The sequence below is a fragment of the Anopheles stephensi genome, chromosome 3 (genome assembly GCF_013141755.1).
Source record: "Anopheles stephensi strain Indian chromosome 3, UCI_ANSTEP_V1.0, whole genome shotgun sequence".
In the NCBI taxonomy this organism is placed as follows: Eukaryota; Metazoa; Arthropoda; class Insecta; order Diptera; family Culicidae; genus Anopheles; species Anopheles stephensi.
Window position 1 is genome coordinate 64,523,728 of NC_050203.1, and position 18,804 is coordinate 64,542,531.

General features: G+C 45.5%; 2 protein-coding genes across 10 annotated transcripts in view; one reads left to right on the forward strand and one right to left on the reverse strand.

Annotated features, from left to right (window-relative positions):
• The window catches only part of LOC118511653 (Kv channel-interacting protein 4-like), a 64,066-nt gene that overhangs the window by 43,859 nt on the left and 1,403 nt on the right, over positions 1 to 18,804 (reverse strand). Inside the window, exon 2 of one of the 8 annotated variants that reach the window (XM_036054992.1) lies at positions 15,578 to 15,724. The exons of the other annotated variants lie outside the window; for them this stretch is intronic. The gene's annotated coding sequence lies outside the window, so the exon portion shown is untranslated. The remainder of the gene's footprint in view (positions 1 to 15,577; positions 15,725 to 18,804) is intronic. 8 annotated transcript variants of the gene reach the window in all.
• LOC118511643 (uncharacterized protein K02A2.6-like) lies at positions 9,516 to 14,722 on the forward strand. Of its 2 annotated transcripts, none has more exons than XM_036054967.1 (3): positions 9,516 to 10,598; positions 13,096 to 13,505; positions 13,680 to 14,722. In XM_036054967.1, exons 1-3 carry the CDS (start codon positions 9,923 to 9,925, stop codon positions 14,403 to 14,405), a joined length of 1,812 nt encoding a protein of 603 aa, XP_035910860.1. In that variant the 5' UTR covers positions 9,516 to 9,922; the 3' UTR covers positions 14,406 to 14,722. The 2 variants fall into 2 exon arrangements, with proteins under 2 accessions (XP_035910860.1, XP_035910861.1); XM_036054968.1 differs by having other exon boundaries at positions 9,516 to 10,518; positions 13,022 to 13,505.

The window sequence follows — 18,804 nt, forward strand, 5'->3', positions numbered from 1 at the left end:
TAAGGAAGATTTAGAAGGAATTAAGATTTATGATGGATTCACTTAATTTATTTACATTTTACTTACGCATTTACAACAATTTATGCGACACAAGAATTACTAAAGATGTGCTTATAGTCATAACCAGGTTCGATTGAATAGAAATATAAATTGAAAACTCCTGAGACAAAACCATATTTTAGTTTATGAAAGTTTATGAAATTAAAGAAAACCAAATTCTAATCCATGTTGAATCAAATAAAGTAAAAATGAACATTGAATCTTTTCATAACACACTTCAAACATTATTTAAAGCAAAAATCTCCAAAACATCAGCATTTCCTACAAACCATGCAAAAGCTTGCCAACCCTTGACAAAAAACTCCCACCGCGGGGGTCGCCGGCTTGGTGCAAATGGAGTCCGTGGTACCGAGAACCCTACATTACCCATCATGATCACTAAAAATGTGTGGCATTGTTTATGGCCTCCGGCAAGAAGTATCTGGCCACGGTATCTCGCACGATCTAGGCGTCGTGGATTGCATCCCCTGCAAGTAGGCACTCTGTTGCATAAGTCAGCCTGCAGTTCAAGTGGGTCTGCAGTTCGTTCCGTTCGGCTGAGCAAACAATGGGCCGCGGAAAAGAATGCGCGGGCGAAATAACTTCCCAATTTTCTCGAGAGGGAGCGCTTGGCAGGTTGAGGCAGGTTATAAAGAGATAGTCCAATGCAATGGATGTGTGTGTGTGTATGCCTGGTAGGAATGGTAGACCCAAACGCTCTGTGCTGCAACACGACATGCAAGCGTACTTGCGATGCAGCTCATGTTCCCCGATAGCGCTGGAACAAGAAAACGTCACGAATAAAACGTGCATAAAATAAACGAATGATGTTTCTTCGCTGGTTGGTTGGTGGCTTTGTGCACCAGCGGCATTGCATTTGTATGATGCATGCTGATGCATTTCGATGCCGAATGTAACGGGAGAGCGTTTGGGGCGGAAGCATTCAGCAGCAGAAATTGAAATGTACTTGAGCGCCTGTCCCGTGCCGGGAATTGTAACATCACGAAAGACATGTCGATTGGGAATGGTTGGGAAGGGCGTATGAATGAAAACCCTTGCCAAGGAAAAGAACATTTTCAAAACATTCTCTTTTTAAGGCGGTTGCTTCCGATTGAACGCAACGCTTGCATGAAAACCTTCGTTCCCTATCGATCATCGCCCTTTTTAGTATGCGATGTGTATGAAAATTCGAATTCGGGAATCTGGTTCACCGGTCACAGGCAGTCGCGTGCACCGAGAGTTGGGATTTACCTTTGAGACGGAGTCGTTATTTCACCCCGAATGCAGAATGTTCGTTTCGATCGGCGTATCATTTAAGTAAAACACATTTACAGATGAAACGAAAGCTTCGAATGAATGGCAAATCATTGTTCGGCGTGTTTCAGCTCAAAGAGAGAGAGAGAGAGAGAGAAAGAGAGAGAGAGAGCGGACGGAACGGAAGAAACTGATTCCTTTTTTCCCCAACCTTGCCGCCACCGCACGGATATGTACAGCTGGGCGCCATTTTATTATGATTGATATGCAAAAGCCGACCCGAAGCACCACGACCACCCGGGTTGACATGAGCGTGCGTTACGCAATGGAAGCGAGATGGATGAAGAACGCGGTTCGCAATCGGTGGGTTCCGCTTTTCTTTTTTGGTTTGCTTGCGGTCGATTCAGTTTCCACCTCGGCAAAAAGGTTATTGTAGCCATTTATCATTCGTTTAAGTGCTGGACTGGTTTCGGGGATGGAAAGCGATCGCTCGAGCGTACCCCAACGAGCGCCAAGTTAAGTGAGCCGAAATGGGGAACGGCTTTTTTCACGGTTTAACTTTAAAAGCAGTGTTTGAAAAGAAGATTTACAATAAAAATGGAAATGCAGGAAAAAATATAATCCGGGACATGTAATTATCAATTGCGATTAACAACGATCGTATCTTCGCCTTCTTGGCAGATATCCTTGGAAGAATTTTTCTCTCAATTTTATTATCTGCATTTTAAAGTTTCCATTTTTAATCCATATTTCCCTTATTTAAAGCATCTTCAAACAAGTTTTCTACTAGAAGTACGTTATGGAATAAAAGTATCCTCTTTCCACTCCCATCGATCGCATTCAATTTATGTCCTCAGTCACACGTATCGAAATCCGCACTCCGCAACTAAACGTTAGGCAAATGAGTCCATTATACGTTTGCTTCATTATTTGCTTCCTCCATTATAGCCCTCCGAAAGCAAAAGCTTTTCCAGCTTACTTGCTAGTTCTTATTTGCAACCGGCTTTTCCACCCGATAACAGCTCCGTGTGCCACGATGGCCGTGGATAAATAACGCAAGCAGCAGCACGGTCGGGTCGGTCCGTGAACCTTTACCCACCAAATAAATGAAAGAGTTTTCCACGAATTAACGAATGAATTTCCTTTTTTCTGTTTTTCGTTGCTCATGTCGTATTTACTTCTTCGTGCTGAACAAGCGCTTTCTCGCACACACACACACTTTAACGAGTGTGCACAATTCTGGCATGGCTCGGGCTTTCCCATCCCCGGGCGTGTACCTCTTCGCATCGGCAAAGGTGTTCTTGATTTGCATGGCTAATAAGTAAAATTATTTACATACACAGCACAGCCACCGGCGGGGGGTGGCATCGCTATACGCTGGCGAAGGAGACAAGGAACAACAATCGATTTAACGCAAGGTAGAAGCGCAAGTATGTTTAGACTGTGGGAAAAGAAAACATTCGTCTACTAAGTACTTAAAGTGTTTGTTGAAACGGATCCAGCCCCAGAAAACAGGGCTTCGGGAGTCTGATGCTAAAAGATAACAGTTTGCTTTTGCGATTGGAAGGTGCTAGAGCATTTTGTTGGCAAACGGCACATGTTATGATTGAATTTGAATATACGGTTGCATGATCGAGAAGCTTAATTGTTACTCTCTTCTTTGGCTAGAGACAAATCTTTGGAGCTCTCAAAGCCCAAAGCCTCTATAAATAAATAAAGAAAGCTTTCGAACTCGATATAGGGATGAACTCGATTTCAAGTCGATCTGTAAAAAGAGTCGTATGACCCATCACTTGTTTTGAGTCTGCTGCTCGTCTAGGACCCACCCAGGAGATCACCAGTAGTACGTCATTTAGCCACCTGAAAATTTAAACAAAAAAAAGGTCTTGAGGATCGGTGAGTTGTGGTCCAAAGACTAAACGTTTCAAAATCATTCCACCAAGAGGCCATAAATGTTAATGAAGCCAGCTGCAAGATTTTCCACTACTCCACTACTACTGACTTTAAATTTCCATTCAATTGGAGCATGGCCCCATGAAGGTTTAATTTAAGCTTCAAATTATATATCCGACCGGATCCGGATGTTCATCGATTCCAAAATGCTGTCTGTTTTCATTTACGCCCTACGATATTTGGAAGGATTGGTGTACCTCCCAGGGTGATGGTCAACTTGACAGAAGTTCGAACCTTTGACCTACAATAGGATGAAGCCCCATTTCACACGTCATATCGATGGCGATGGTTAATGGAAAACATGTTGTTTACGCATGAAAAGTTGATCCCTCCCAGCGGGCCAGTCCATAGCGCGTAGGATTGAACCATTTTTTCAGGTTCTTTAACAATATTCTTTAAAAACTGTGTTTATTTCTCTCTATGAACTTCATAAAAGGTTTACTGAATTAAAAATATATTGATTTGAAAGTAAATAAGCCGTTCTGTAAATTACGAAGAACATGATCGAGCTCTTCTTGTCCAAGCAATTTGAATAAATTAGAACAAATTGATATTCCCACGAAGGTACAGCTGGCACACGAGCGGTAAAATCACCTGGACGTTATTTTTTGTCGAATAAGGTAACATGTACATACAGCTATTAAAGCTACCCTATCATTTTGATCCTTCAAGTCACACACCCCTATAATAATGACGGGGAAATAGTTCGAACGGTTCCGATGCAAAAGCCTTACATTTTGATGCCATCGTTAGCCCAGTCAATATTAGCCCATTTCACATGCTGCGTTCCTTACAGCTAGCACCTTTCTAACGTGTGTTCTTCCTTCGGGTAGCACACCTAAATCCCACACGTCCCAGCACGGAAACTTGTTGAGCGCGACCAGGCGCCTCCATCGGCCGGAACGCAACGGGGTCTTTGATGTAGCCGAGATTCCGCCAGGCGCACACGATGAAGTGTTAATGCTGTGCAGCAATCTTCCGCAAGGTAGTTAGTCTCGCAAACGGAACTAACGAACTAACCGTTCCTCCTGTGTGGCGTGATGCACGCTATCAAAATCAGAGTGCGCTTCAGCAAGGGGTGAAACCCAACCCACAGCAACTCAATTGCAGGTTTACATGCAACGTGAAAAGTGCACGAAATATCTACTAGCTAGTAGGAAAATCGGAAAGAAACACACGATTGTCCCGGTTATCAAAATGTTTGCTAATCGTCAACAATAAGTGTTAATGTGCGTCTGCCTAGGCTAAGATGCGATTAGCTGAGTCCATTTCGATTGTGTAACGGTGTCGATAGGAAGCAAAAGTGAGCCTTGTTTCATGCTTTTTCTCATAGGAAAGGATTTGAGTTGGTTTTTTACGACGATGGCTTGTTCATTGCCCTCTTAATCTCTTCTGTAAGCTTCTACATCTTTAATTTACTTTTTTCGAGCTGGTAAAGCCATGAAAATCAATACACACACCTGAACCCCTATCCTAACGAGAAGCGCATTACTGATGCGATTGAAGCGAAAAGTAATGAGCTGTTAATAATGTAAAATCGAAATTCAATACGCTCGGCTGCACCTTCTAGTCAATAAAATTCAACCCGGTGTGAAAATGAATTTTAAACGATCGCTGCAATCGTCGGCCACACGTTCAGGAGCGTAGAAAAAATACACACACAACGTTTCCGTTCAGACAGGACGAAAACGGAATCGACATCGTGGCGTAATAGTATCAGTGCGGGAATGTTTATGTTTCATTATCGTCCCTTTTGCCAGGTAAGGGATCAAACTCAATTATTTTCTCAGCCGCTTCCCCGAAGGTAAGCGTGTGGAAACGGTGCAGCTGGCAAGGATAACATTAAACGGCTTTTATGGGCTTCATGGTGGAAGGTGGACCTCGATCTCGAATGTATGATTTCATGACACGAGTCGCTTTTGTGAGTGCATGTGTGTGTGTCTGGGTGTTATCACTATCCGTTCTAATCGTATTAAATCACACGACCGTGAAATAACTGTCGTAACAGATTGATTTTCAGAAAGCATACGATCGTTAAATGGATTGATATTGAAACGAGACAATTAAAAACGTACATTGCGACACTATTAACCTCCTTATGTGCAATCGAATGTTAATGAAAATTTAACAATCCCTCTCCTTTCTGATAAGTCAATATGGTGCGCTACATGATTTTTAAATTGTTCTGCCATAATGGACATTTATTTAAGCATAATATCCTTAAAAGTTCAATTTTTGTACTGAATTACATAATGTTCATTACAATGTACATATTTACAGGACTGGGATCAAAATCCCATCAATACCGCCTCCACGTACGCAGGACTTGACTATCCAGCTAGGGGTAAATTAAGTCACAGAAAGCCAGAAATGTGGCAGGCCGAACCCTCTCAAGGTTGTAATGCCAAGAGGGAAGAAGAAGGACAGACCAGTTTTACGCTATTCTCGGCCACCGTTCGAACTTTATTCGACGAGATTCGATCGCCAAGGTGGTCAAATGACATTAAATCTTTTTGAAGATGGTTTCCACTTTACCGATCACATTCAATTATAAAAAGTTTTGTAGAAAATATGTCGTTAAGTTTGATTATTTTTGTATCTTTAGAAATCCCTGCCATGTTTAGTTGGGATTTATTTCCGGCACGCTATCGCATTGCATCATTAAACCGTGCCTCTGCAAAGCGTACCGAAGGAAGACACCTGCCGGACGTGTTAATAGCTCCCCAATGAATCCCCTTTGATGTTTTACTTAAAATGAACCGCCAGAAAGATAAGAACCGGTTAGGCCGTTCGGCAAACCCCCAAAGCATGCATTTTACAGGAACCAAAACGTTCCCCGTGGGATGGATGCTTCTGTTGTCTGAACGCTGCCTGCGAGGAAGCAGCAAACGGTAAACGATGCAACGATCGTTCATCCTAACAAGGAATGCTAGAATTTTCAATTATAGGTGGCAAAAGATTTCCACCCCTAAATTATGCATGGAATGTATATCAGCATTTCAGCAGCTTTAAGCGAGTGGGATGTCTTGCTTTCTAAGCAACTTAATGCAGCATTGATCGCCCATTTTGCACAGGTTGAAAAGACAGTTTCAATTAAAATTAGTTCAGCGCCCATATAACCGTGCATGGAATGGCATTTGGCGCAATGGAATCTCCTGAACCGTTTCATGATGTCGTTACAGGCTACATTTACCCTCCCTTAAATCACATTAAATGTTCTCGCTGCTCAAACATTCAACCCGCCTCAGGTGGCCCCCGGTGCAAGTTTCAGCACGTGAAAATGCGCACGCCCTGGAAACGGATGGGTTATAATTCAATAACACGCGCAATAAGTGCAGCATTCCAGCATTCGCTCTACACTGCTGTTTCCAAAATCATAATTAAATCTAACGATAGCTATTAGCGCGGTTTCAAGTGCCGGCGCAGTTTGGGGTTTTTGGCGCTCCGAGCCAGTCCGCGCGGAAAAGTGGGACCAAAGTTTTCCCGGGGCCAATTTTCCACTTGACAGTGAGTGGCACGCAATTGTACGCGTTGGTACGGGGTTTTCCCGTGCGGGGCTAGTGTTCCGTGTTATTGAATGTACTTAATTGCTGACATAAATTTTAATCTGTTATCGAGTTGGTTGTTTAAAGCGTGTTGATTCGGGTTGCTTTTGTTTTTCGCTGCCCGATATAATAACTCAAAACTCGTGTCAACTTTCACCGGTTCGCTTCCGAGTTTTGCGACATGTGGACATGCATTTATCATACTTATTGGAATTTTTGTGGAAAGTGGGACACCGCATCCTCACTTCCTCCGATGCTAGCAGCCAGAAACCACCGGGCAATAAATTATCGTCCATAAAGCACACGCATTGTGCCCATCGATGGAGCGTGCTGCGTGCGATGTTTGATGATGTCACGTTTATACGCTTATGCGATGATCAGGAACCGGAGCATCCGCATACGGTGGAAAACCTCAAATTTTCCACTCATCCGGAGCGTGAAAGTGCACGTCGTGCCGGGTGCGTCAGTGCCGAGTGCTTGCTTGCCCATTAACCCTTAGCGGGGAGCCTAGCCTGGGACGTGGTTAAGAGATCATTTTGAATTACTCAAAAATGCTGTAAAGAGCTTATTGCTCTTGAAGTGAGTACATTTTTTTTAACTTAACATAATCATTTAAAAAAAAAGTATATTTTTCACATTTAACACGATGCATCCACTTTAACGACCTGACTGGCTAGAAAATGCGGAAAAAGCGGAAAATTCCGCGGAACGATAAAACCGATGATATCAGGCTGATGATATCAAACCTGTCAGCGAGCCTTCAGCTCGCGTACGGTTCGCCGGCCACGACGATGATGATGCATCTCGCGACGTCGGTGCATCGTGCCTGCATGCTGCTTGCGCATACTGAAAATTTAATCAATGTCATTTACTAACCTCACCAGCCAAGTGCTCCCCGACCCGCGAGGCTAGCCGTACGTTCGGTTGAGTGTGAACGGGCAGCTATCAGCAATAGCATAGCACAAGTCCCGATGTTTGCGAAATCTCTACTCCCTCATACCTTCTCGGATACCGCGACCGGGCGGGAATGATCGTAAGTCAATAAATTAGTACCGAACGGCATTCGGTGTATGAGTAGAGCGCGTTAAAAGCATAGTCGTGTTTTGTGCGAGCTCCATCTATGATTCAACGCGGGGGAGCAACGGGCAGCTTTAGAGGTGTTTCCTTCCAACGTTAGATAGGTGTCTAGTACAGGATATTTAAGCTACAGTTTTTTTGTTGTTGTACTCTTTACGATATAAAACATTATCTGTCAAAAGTTTTTACTTATGAAAACATACGACTGTCAGGTTACCGGTCAGGGTATATCAAGGAGTCTCGAAGCTTTTTGACGCTTTCTCGTGACTTATTGACGCAGCTCCGAATAATTTTCCTTACGTTCCGAGTTTCTTGCCGGATTTCCAGATATTTTCGTTTTGTTTGCCACAAATACAAATTAAATTTCAAAATGGCACCGGAGAGCTGTGACCTTTATTAGGGACCCACTGATCTACCCTGATCTACGGTTTCACCAAACTTTAAAGAGCATCCTCGCATTCGATCAAGATTTAAGAAACCCTCCACAGCTCCTTTGAAGTTCTCGCTGACTGTGCGCAGTGTTTCCACCTTGCTGAAATCAAACGTTCCTCGGTTTCGTTTCTGGAAGATTCGAAAATCAAAATGTTGCAATCGCTTCACTGTGGCTGCTCACTGCATTATCAGTAACAGCGTCTTCAACTTTCTCATAAAAAAAAGACACAATTATTACTATTGTGGACATCGCTTGCCTCGCAGTACTTGCACATTTAGCTACTTCACATCACAATATAGTGACTTCCAATGAAGTTCACTTCCGATTAATAATTAAACTTTAATTAATTATACATTTTTAAGCAAACAGATAGGGTATCAATTAAACTCAGCACCAAAAATAAGAGGGCAGCGGCGAGTTACTGACTGCTTCAAATGCGGCTTGGAGATCGCATCCAGTCAATTGTATCAATCACATATTGTTTAATGCTCTGTTCTGTGTTAATGATAAAAACAAAGTTTTTTGAGAAGATTTCGGATCGGACATCCCCAGAGCAGGTGTAACGCAAGTATAAAAAGCACGTAGTCTTAAATTCTTTATTAGGTTGTTCTGTTAGCCGTCTGCGCTTTTCCATTTTTATACGGTTATTTTCTATGAACTAAACCTGCAGTACAAATTTTGCGCCAGGCTCGAACCATGACTGCCACCAAATTAGGAGGAGACTACCTTCTATTGACCCTTAGAAATCGGGATTGGTTAGCGGTATGCCTTCGGTGTTAGTCAGGTTTTCGAGGAGATAAAGGCGCAGAGTCTTCATACGGCAGTACCGAGAATCAAATCCCAACCAGACTGCTCCGCATGCAGGGCTGACTATCTCGCGAGGCTGTAGAAGCAGCGAAAGAAACCTTTATCTATTATAGTGTTAGTTCTGAATTTCAAACGCTCATGCCACTTGCTATTCAAACTCTAATATATTAAAATAAAGCAAAAGATGGTGTCCTTTATTTCACACGTTCCGACTGTCGCTCTGTTTTAAGCTCGGTCTACATAGCAAAAACCTGATCCCAACTTTCTTACGCCACCAGACCATCTCAACACCATCTCTCGCATTAAAACAAACAATCTTCCTCTCTCCCATTATCGTTCATGAGCGTGGCAGCAACGCACACAAAAAAACAGTTTACACTACACCGCGTAAATTATTCTTTGGAAAGTGTTGAGTGTATACTCGACCAAGCAGCGGAGGCCCGGACCGTAACGCCGTTACTCGGTCCTGTCAACGGATGACAGCGATCGACGTGCCATGCGGTTCATCCTTCGTGTTCGGGCTTCGGGACCGATCGGCCTCTTTCTTGATCCAGCCGCTGCCGAGACAGGACGCGTTAGACGAGCGAAGTTTTAGCGTGTGTGTGTGTGCGTGTGTAATAAGTGTAATAAGTGTAATGTAATAAATAAGTTTTAATTTGTTGTAAACCGCAATCGTCCGCGTACCGGCATCATTGTCTCCCCCGATATCACCAATATAAAAGTGGCGACGAGGAAATTTGGTAAAAAAAAAAAGTGATACACACGCAGAGCAACAATTCCTTCCTCACGCAAACGCCGTCGTACGGACTCATCGATGGAGGAAGAGCAGCGCCGTCTCTCGCAGCAGTTCGAAACCCCGGGTACTGCGTTACTACAACCCGGATACGGCCAACCGCTCCCGCCAAACGCTCCAGCGGTCGAGCAACAGGGATCTCAAGCGTCCTCGGTACATTTTTCGCCATCGCTATCATCAGCGCCCACAAGCCTTCATCCGCCATCGCTCGCTCCAGCCGCTTCGATGCAGCACCCGCCATCGCTACCAGGCGTGTCACAAAACGGTGAGCCAACAATGTATCAAATAATGCAGCTTCTACGCCAATTAATGACAAAAATTGAGCAGCAGCTACCAGTAGTGCATCCGCCAAGTGCATCACAGCAGCAACCACTAGTATCGGAAATCGCGTCGCAACCGCAGCAGCAGCATCGGTCAGCTCCAGCCAATCCGGAGCAAATCCTGGACTCGCTGGCGAGAAACATCACCGAATTCCGCTTCGAGGCTGAAGCCGGTCTAACGTTCGAGGCGTGGTACTCGCGCTACGAGGATCTGTTCGTCAGTGATGCAGCCAGGATTGACGATGCGGCCAAGGTACGAATGCTTATGCGGAAGCTAGGATCAATGGAGCATGAGAGGTACGTGAATTACATTTTACCCCGTAATCCCCGCGATTTAACATTTGAGGCTACCGTGGAAAAATTGAAGGCCATTTTCGGCAAGGCAGAATCCCTTTTAACTAAACGCTACAAATGCATGCAAATCGTCAAAACGAAAGCTGAGGATTTTTTGGCCTACGCATGTCGAGTCAATCGGGCATGTGTTGATTTTGAGCTGAACCGCATGGGTGAAGAACAGCTCAAGTGTCTGATTTTTGTATGTGGGCTGAAAGAAGACACGGATAGAGATTTTCGGGTAAAGCTGCTCTCGCGTATCGAGGAACATGCTGAAATCACCCTCGAGCAATTATCGGCGGAGTGTAGTCGTCTGGTGGCATTAAAGAAGCAAAATGCGATGATCATTGGAGAAAAAGAGGAGCGAGTGTTGGCAATTCAAAATGGCGCGCGCCGTAGCCATCATGGGTTTCGCGGCAAAGGATTGCGCTCGCGTCCCATACATCGTGATGACCGGTCGGGAAAACCAAGTAACCCTTGTTGGTTCTGTGGAGCTTTGCATTGGGTGAAGGATTGTCCGCATACTAACCATAAGTGTCGTGAATGCGGTGAAGTTGGTCATCTGGAGGAACGCTGCCGCAAGCAGAAGCATCGGGCTGGCCGAAAGTTTTATCGCCCAACGCGATTTGCTAAAACCGTCACGGTGTGCAGCGTACGGGCTAGTCGCAAGTTTGTGGAAGTTTCCATCAATGGAGTTGGCATCCGGTTGCAGCTAGATACGGGTTCAGATATATCGGTCATAGGTCGTTCAGCGTGGGAGAAAGTAGGGAAGCCGTCATTGGTGCAGCCTACCGTTTGCGCAAAGACTGCCTCTAATGAGAGGCTGGAGCTACTTGGCGAGTTTAGAGCAGAGGTTGCCATTTGTAATGCTACCAAGCCGGCGATCATCCGTGTGGCTCAAGTCGATTTATTGTTACTGGGAGCAGACTTGATTGACCTTTTTGCTCTTAGCTCCGTTCCAATGGATGTGTTTTGCGCCAAAGTTTCGACGACCGCACAGATTCCCAAGGAATTGCAGAGCCGTTTTCCGGAAGTTTTTCGTGGCACAGGGCTTTGCACGAAAGCGCAGATCAAGCTGCAGCTTAAGGATAATTGCCGTCCGGTGTTCCGCCCGAAGCGACCGGTTGCATACGCAATGCAGGCTACAGTAGAGGAAGAGCTCGATCGCCTGGTCCAGATGAATGTGATCACACCTGTTGATTACTCGGAATGGGCGACACCAATAGTCGTCGTACGCAAAAGCAGTGGAGCTATTCGAATCTGCGGCGATTATTCGACGGGGTTGAACGATGCGTTGCGTCCGCATGAATATCCGTTACCGCTCCCCGATGATATTTTTGCAAGATTGGCCCATTGCAAATTTTTTAGCAAAGTGGATTTGTCAGACGCATTTTTGCAAGTTGAGATTGAAGAGCGTTACAGGCCCCTTTTAACGATCAACACGCATCGAGGTCTTTACCTTTACAATCGTCTGCCTCCTGGATTAAAGGTTGCGTCAGCCGCGTTCCAGCAGATAATGGATGCGATGCTCGCCGGATTGTGTTACACTTCTGGCTATCTGGACGACGTTGTTGTCGGGGGAAGAACTGAAGAAGAGCACGATGAAAATCTCAACAAGGTGCTTCAGCGTATTAAAGAATTTGGGTTTACTATCAAAGCTGAGAAGTGTGCTTTTAAGACGCATCAGATAGAGTACCTCGGGCACATAATTGATCGTACTGGCCTTAGACCAAATCCAAAGAAAATTGATGCTATTGTAAACCTACCAGCTCCATCAAATGTGAATGAAGTCCGCTCGTTTTTGGGTGCCATTAATTACTACGGAAAATTTGTGCCTAACATGCGGAATTTGAGATACCCCCTGGATAACTTGTTGAAAGATGGCAATCAGTTTGTATGGACGAAGCAGTGCGGAGAGGCCTTCAGAAAGTTCAAGGAAATATTAAAGTCTGATCTGCTTCTGACACATTATGACCCTACGGCTGAAATCATAGTAGCCGCAGACGCCTCATCGGTTGGGCTCGGAGCCACCATTAGCCACAAGTTTCCGGATGGATCAATAAAGGTGGTGCAGCACGCGTCACGGGCTCTAACGAAAGCAGAAGAGGGGTACAGCCAGATTGACCGCGAAGGACTGGCTATCATCTTTGCAGTAACCCGATTCCACAAGATGCTTTATGGCAGGCATTTCCGCCTCCAAACCGACCACAAGCGTCTTTGGATCAAAAAAGGGAATTCCTGTGTATACTGCCAACCGGCTGCAGCGGTTCGCTCTAGCGCTGCAGCTATACGACTTCGAAATCGAGTACATACCCACGGATAAATTCGGCAATGCAGACCTGCTGTCGCGGCTCATCAGCAAGCACGCGAAACCGGAGCAGGAGTACATGATCGCGAGTATTGAGCTTGAGGAGGCTGTAAATCACGTAGCCATACATTCGCTAAAAGTCTTTCCGATTCATTTTAGAGAAGTTGCAGCAGCTACGAAAAAGGACCCTCTACTGCGCGAAGTGTACCGCTACGTCCAATCGGGTTGGCCAGGCAAGGTCAGTTATGGTGCGGAATTGGCCCAATTCCACAACAGAAGGGAAGCACTGACGACCGTTGGCGACTGTATCCTCTTCGGAGAGAGGATTGTGATTCCCGCAGCTTTGCAGCAGAGATGCCTTAGACAGCTTCATCAAGGGCATCCGGGCATCCAGCGAATGAAGGCGATTGCGCGCAGTTTCGTGTATTGGCCATCATTGGACAGCGACATCGCCGATCGAGTTGCTTCATGCGAAGCATGCCAGGCTGCGGCGAAATCACCACCATCCCAGATACCATCATGTTGGCCGAAGCCACCTGGGCCTTGGCACCGCGTACACATCGATTACGCTGGACCTGTGGAGGGAGCCTATTTCCTGATTGCGGTAGATGCCTACTCCAAGTGGCCGGAAATCATTAAAACTGCAAGTATTACCTCATTCGCTACAATATCTATTTTGCGAGGAATATTTGCCAGATTTGGACCGCCAGTTACATTGGTCAGCGACAACGGTACCCAGTTCTCCAGCGAGGCCTTCAAGGAGTTCTGTGAGGGTAACGGCATCGACCATGTTCGCACACCGCCTTTTCATCCACAGTCCAACGGCCAGGCAGAGCGATTTGTGGATACCTTCAAGCGATCACTGAAGAAAATACGGGCGAGGAACGTGTCCCTTGAAGAGGCCCTGGACTTGTTTCTTCTCACGTATCGCTCAACACCAAATCCTGCTTTGGACCAGCGCACACCAGCCGAAGTGATGTTTGGAAGAACGACCAGGACAATTCATCATCTATTGCGCCCTCCTGCAGCATCGGAGTCTACAGCGAAGGATGACTTTCGTGAATACCAGCCTGGTGATTTAGTGTATGCCAAGGTGTATCGGGCAAACTCTTGGAATTGGATAGCAGGGAGGATTGCTCGCAGAATTGGCAACGTCATGTACGAGGTTGTGTCGCACGACCAGAGAAGACTTCGGCGTCATGTGAATCAGCTCCGCCGCCGTGTCGCTAGCTCATCAGAACGGAACGAGATGGATCAGCACCAATTTCCCCTTAGTTTACTTTTAGATGAGATGAGTTTGACGTCTCGTCAGCAGTCGCCGTCCGCTTCGCTGCCAACGGAGCCAGCCTCATCTTCAGCAGCACCGGCGCTGACAGGGGTTCAGCGAGCACCGGCATCATCGCCAGCATCATCCGTGCAACCGGAGGTACAACGAGCGGCTTCGTCTAGTGGCAGCAGCAACACCCAGCAGACACAGCTACCACGACGATCTTCTAGGACTAGAAGACTGCCTCGTAGGTTCAGCGCGTATCGGCTGAATTAAAAGGGGGAGGTGTTGAGTGTATACTCGACCAAGCAGCGGAGGCCCGGACCGTAACGCCGTTACTCGGTCCTGTCAACGGATGACAGCGATCGACGTGCCATGCGGTTCATCCTTCGTGTTCGGGCTTCGGGACCGATCGGCCTCTTTCTTGATCCAGCCGCTGCCGAGACAGGACGCGTTAGACGAGCGAAGTTTTAGCGTGTGTGTGTGTGCGTGTGTAATAAGTGTAATAAGTGTAATGTAATAAATAAGTTTTAATTTGTTGTAAACCGCAATCGTCCGCGTACCGGCATCATTGTCTCCCCCGATATCACCAATATAAAAGAAAGTTTTTGATCAACTCAAACTATCCCACCGCACCGAACACCACCAGCCCCCCACACCGAGTGAGTTTAATGAAAACTCGTTTCGGTACACACAGTTTAGGGTGTCTGAAATTAGCAAACTTAAGCTTCGAACGCAACCAGACCTTGAGCAGATGGAAGGAAGCATAAAACCCTCCGACAGGAGAAGCATCTTCGGGGTGAGAAGATGAGATTTTAGAGGGTCATACCACTTGTCCCCTGACAAAGAGGATATGACACACACATACACACAAAAAACAGCCATATCCGGTTTGCGTCGGTTCTCTTTTGCTCATTCAACAACATTCACTCACTTCACCGCTTTTTGGAGCAGGTGATATAGAAATGACAGTAACAGGACCCGGCACACAGTGCCCGGGATAGAGTCAACACAAGGGGCAACCCTGGCTGCCTATCAGCGTTTTCAGCACTGGGACGTATAATTTGTCCCCCATTGCAGTTCTGCAATCTGGTGCAATCAACGTTACTTACTGCACAAAAGGGGCACATTTGGCACAACGTCGGGCCTCGCAAGGGGCCCCGGGGCGAGAAACCTGCAGGACGATAAAACCTTGTGCATAATGCCATACACACAGCGGGCCATAACGAGTCGAACCCTGGGCCCACACAGGCCCGTCTTTTGCCGACTGTTTCCGGGGAAAAACAGGGAAGAAACAAGCCGTATACGGTGACAGGAAGCGAGTAACAGTCTAAAGCGCTGTGCTCTGGCCCGAATCTTATTACGCTAGCAGGTGACTGGGAGGAATGGGAAGGTTATTTTTGGGGGGAAAAAGTTTTTCCATCTGCTGCTGCTGCTGACTTACTTACCGTCTCACACTGCCCCACTGCTTTGCTCCAGCCAGTTTTGTTTCTTCTGGCCAGTGCGCTTTTCCTTCTCCGTCACACGGCAGGCGAAAATTTCCAATCAACGGTACACCGGTACCGGGCACACCTGCTGACAGCTTTACACAATCACTGTTTCGTAAGAAAATTGATGTAAATATGCACTTTTGCGAGCGGAGCGGTGGAAAGGAAAGGATGACGCAGCGTACAGACGGGAATGTTATTACTGTGTTTGTGCTAATGGGCGTTGTTGTTTCACATTCCACGTCGGTGTTCGTTTAGTGTGCTCTATGCATGTGAATTCGATCAGGCGGAATTGGATCATCGATAGCATGAAGTGACATGTTGCATGATAGGTGTCACTTTTGCGATTTTGATGCGTGTTGGAGCGTGGTACAATGGAGCAGTGACTGGTTTGCATTGATCCATACACTGTTTGAAACGGTGGTGATTGCCGGTTTACAATCCGTTGTTATTTTCTTGTGAAACGCAATCAACCGTTTAAGAGAAATGCTCCAATTCATGAAGTCTGTAGTTCTTCTTCCTTTGGCTCTACAGCATCGAGAGATCTTGGCCTGCCAATTCTAGGCATATTGACTGCACCTTTATCTTTTAGGTGGATAGACAGATCTCGGCCAAGATTCGATAGTCGGTCGACCCGAGTGAAGACCTACGCCTGAACCTCATCTGCCACCGTACCGCCGCAACATCTCCAAAAGGTACTTTGTCAAAAAGCTTGGTGAAGATCACGATCGTTCATGATCGCATAAAAAATTGAAGCTCCTAAGGGAGCATATTTGAAATCGCTAAGGCCGACTCCATTGCGAAAAAAGGTTTTTTTCTTTCTCAAAAGGTACTAAGATTTATTTCCATATGTCCCAAGGATCGGGCTATTTTAAGGGCAACATGATCTTGGACTCAAAACCTTCAAACTGCATAAAGGTAATGGCATTTCTGGATCATCATGGATTGGAGGCGGCCCGGCGGTAGATGCGACAACGGTGCCGATCTTCATACGGCAGAACAGGGGTTCAAATCTCATCCGGACCGTTCCCCCGTAGTGAGAATTAACTATCCAACTACGTGTTATCCTTAAGTCTAGTTAGCCACATATGGCAGGCATGACCTAATAAGAGGTCGTTAGGCCAAAGAAGAAGAAGAGAAAGGATCATCCAAATGAAAGAGACCAGACATACAGTGACGGACACTAAAGTAAGACCACTTAATGGTGTGCCGATTTTTAAAGAATCGACTTAATTTATTCTTTTCAAACATAGTTGAAGTTCTGGAGAAAACCTCTTTATAGTTGGATCAATCAAGAAATTGATTTTGATTCCCTTTTTGACATTATGAACATTTTTTTTTCATATCATTATTTTGGCCTTCTTTACATTTTTTCTCTACATTTTTAATCTTTACCATAGTCTTGCTCAGTTTTTCCCCAAATAAGTGAGTGAATAATTGGAGTGATTATATTTAATCGAAGAATAGAAAGTACCAGTTTCCTAACAGAAATGTAACACAAGTAACACCACTTTGTGTTTGCCCATCACTGTAGAGGTAAGGTGATGAGTAAACCGAAGCCCATAAGCTCATATTTTAGGATGAGAAATTATTTATCCCGAATCGAAGCCGCTCAACCTAAAATTATTGAGTGTTTGGCAGCAGATGAAGAAAAAATAGCTTCATCTGTAATGCTCGGAGTTAAGGTACAACACATGTGAAGCTTTTGAAGCGCCATAAGTAGAAGGAGCAAAAAGGCAACGATTTTTATCAGTTAGTGTATGATTAATAGTTCAAAGTATTATAAAATAATTGAGCGAACCCCTGAAAGGGATGGTGTGAGCGCTTGAGAGTACCGAACAAACAAAAAAGACAAATAAAAATCTAGTTCAGTCGCATTCAGTTTACATCTATTTCTCAAAACATGCAACAGCACTAAACTCCATCTTTATGCTTTTCATATATTTTTGAGAGATAGAGAAGGAACATTTTGATACATTTTCTCCATCATTGCAAGTCAGCAAGTCCCAAAGGTAGGACGTTACATTACTTGTTTAAAATCTGAAGCGGATGATCCGATCTTATTGCCCAGAAATATCGTCTGATGCTCTGATTCCAGCAAGCAAAACCTTAACCGGTCCACCCTAACATTACTTGAAGCGAGAGCTTCATCCTTCCTTAGCTTAATTCCTATCGCACACTAAATCCTTCTTCACTTCTTAGCTTCCATCCACAATTTAAATCACGGAGGAATAGGTTATAAATTTTCAATTTTCCCACGTCCAACGGCGAAAGGAAAAACTCTTTCCCCTTACACCGTCTCACTCGCACACACATCCCTACGGCCATTTCCAAAGGCCTGATGGAAACGAGGCAAAAAAGCATCCTCTTCGTAATTTATTCTCCATTGGCCTTTAAGCTTCCGTTTTCCGGGGTGTGAACGAAATACAAAAAAATAAAGCGAAGAGACTGTGAAAAATTTACTCCGACGGTGATTTGCCGATACCTTGGGCTCGAAGGACGAAGGAGGACCTTCTTTCTCTCTCACACACACACACACACGTTGGCATGCGTCTTGAGCTGAAGGACTAAATCTTTCTCATACACAGGCACATCGAGAAGGAAAAAGTAAAAGGGAAATAAAGCCACAAGCGCCACCCGTATCGCCGAAAGCAGCCGAAAGCTCGAGGATCAGCATTCCTTCATCCGAAATTTGACCGAACCGGCTCCTGTCGTTGGTTACAACCGCTTCGACCTTGGCGAAGTCTTCCAGGGGAAGGGCACAAGGAAGAAAAAAAAACGAGTCCCCCCAGTGTTGACAACACGATTGCCATCAGATTGCGTTATCGCCTCCGCCACGTCTCTCCGCGTTTGGAGCTGCTGAAAGATGAACTTAAAACCATGGTGAGAAAGCCAGCCAGAAAATAAAATAAAAACCTAAAAGCCCGTTGGCTGAGATTGCCGCGTGACGAAAAGGTTTCAGCCGAGATTGGTTGCACACCAGCACATTGTTTTGTTATGCTGGGCCGCGCTCTTGAAGGCCCCACTTTAGGCGCACTTTTAGGCGACGTGTGGTGTTTTTGCCTACCCGGAAACCGGATCTTCACGTCTAGCGTGTGGCAAGAAGCGAAGAGTGGCAAGAAAGAAAAAAACCAGAGCCCCATACGCCTTGGTGTGACGGAGCTACTCATCCGTGACGACGTCTTACA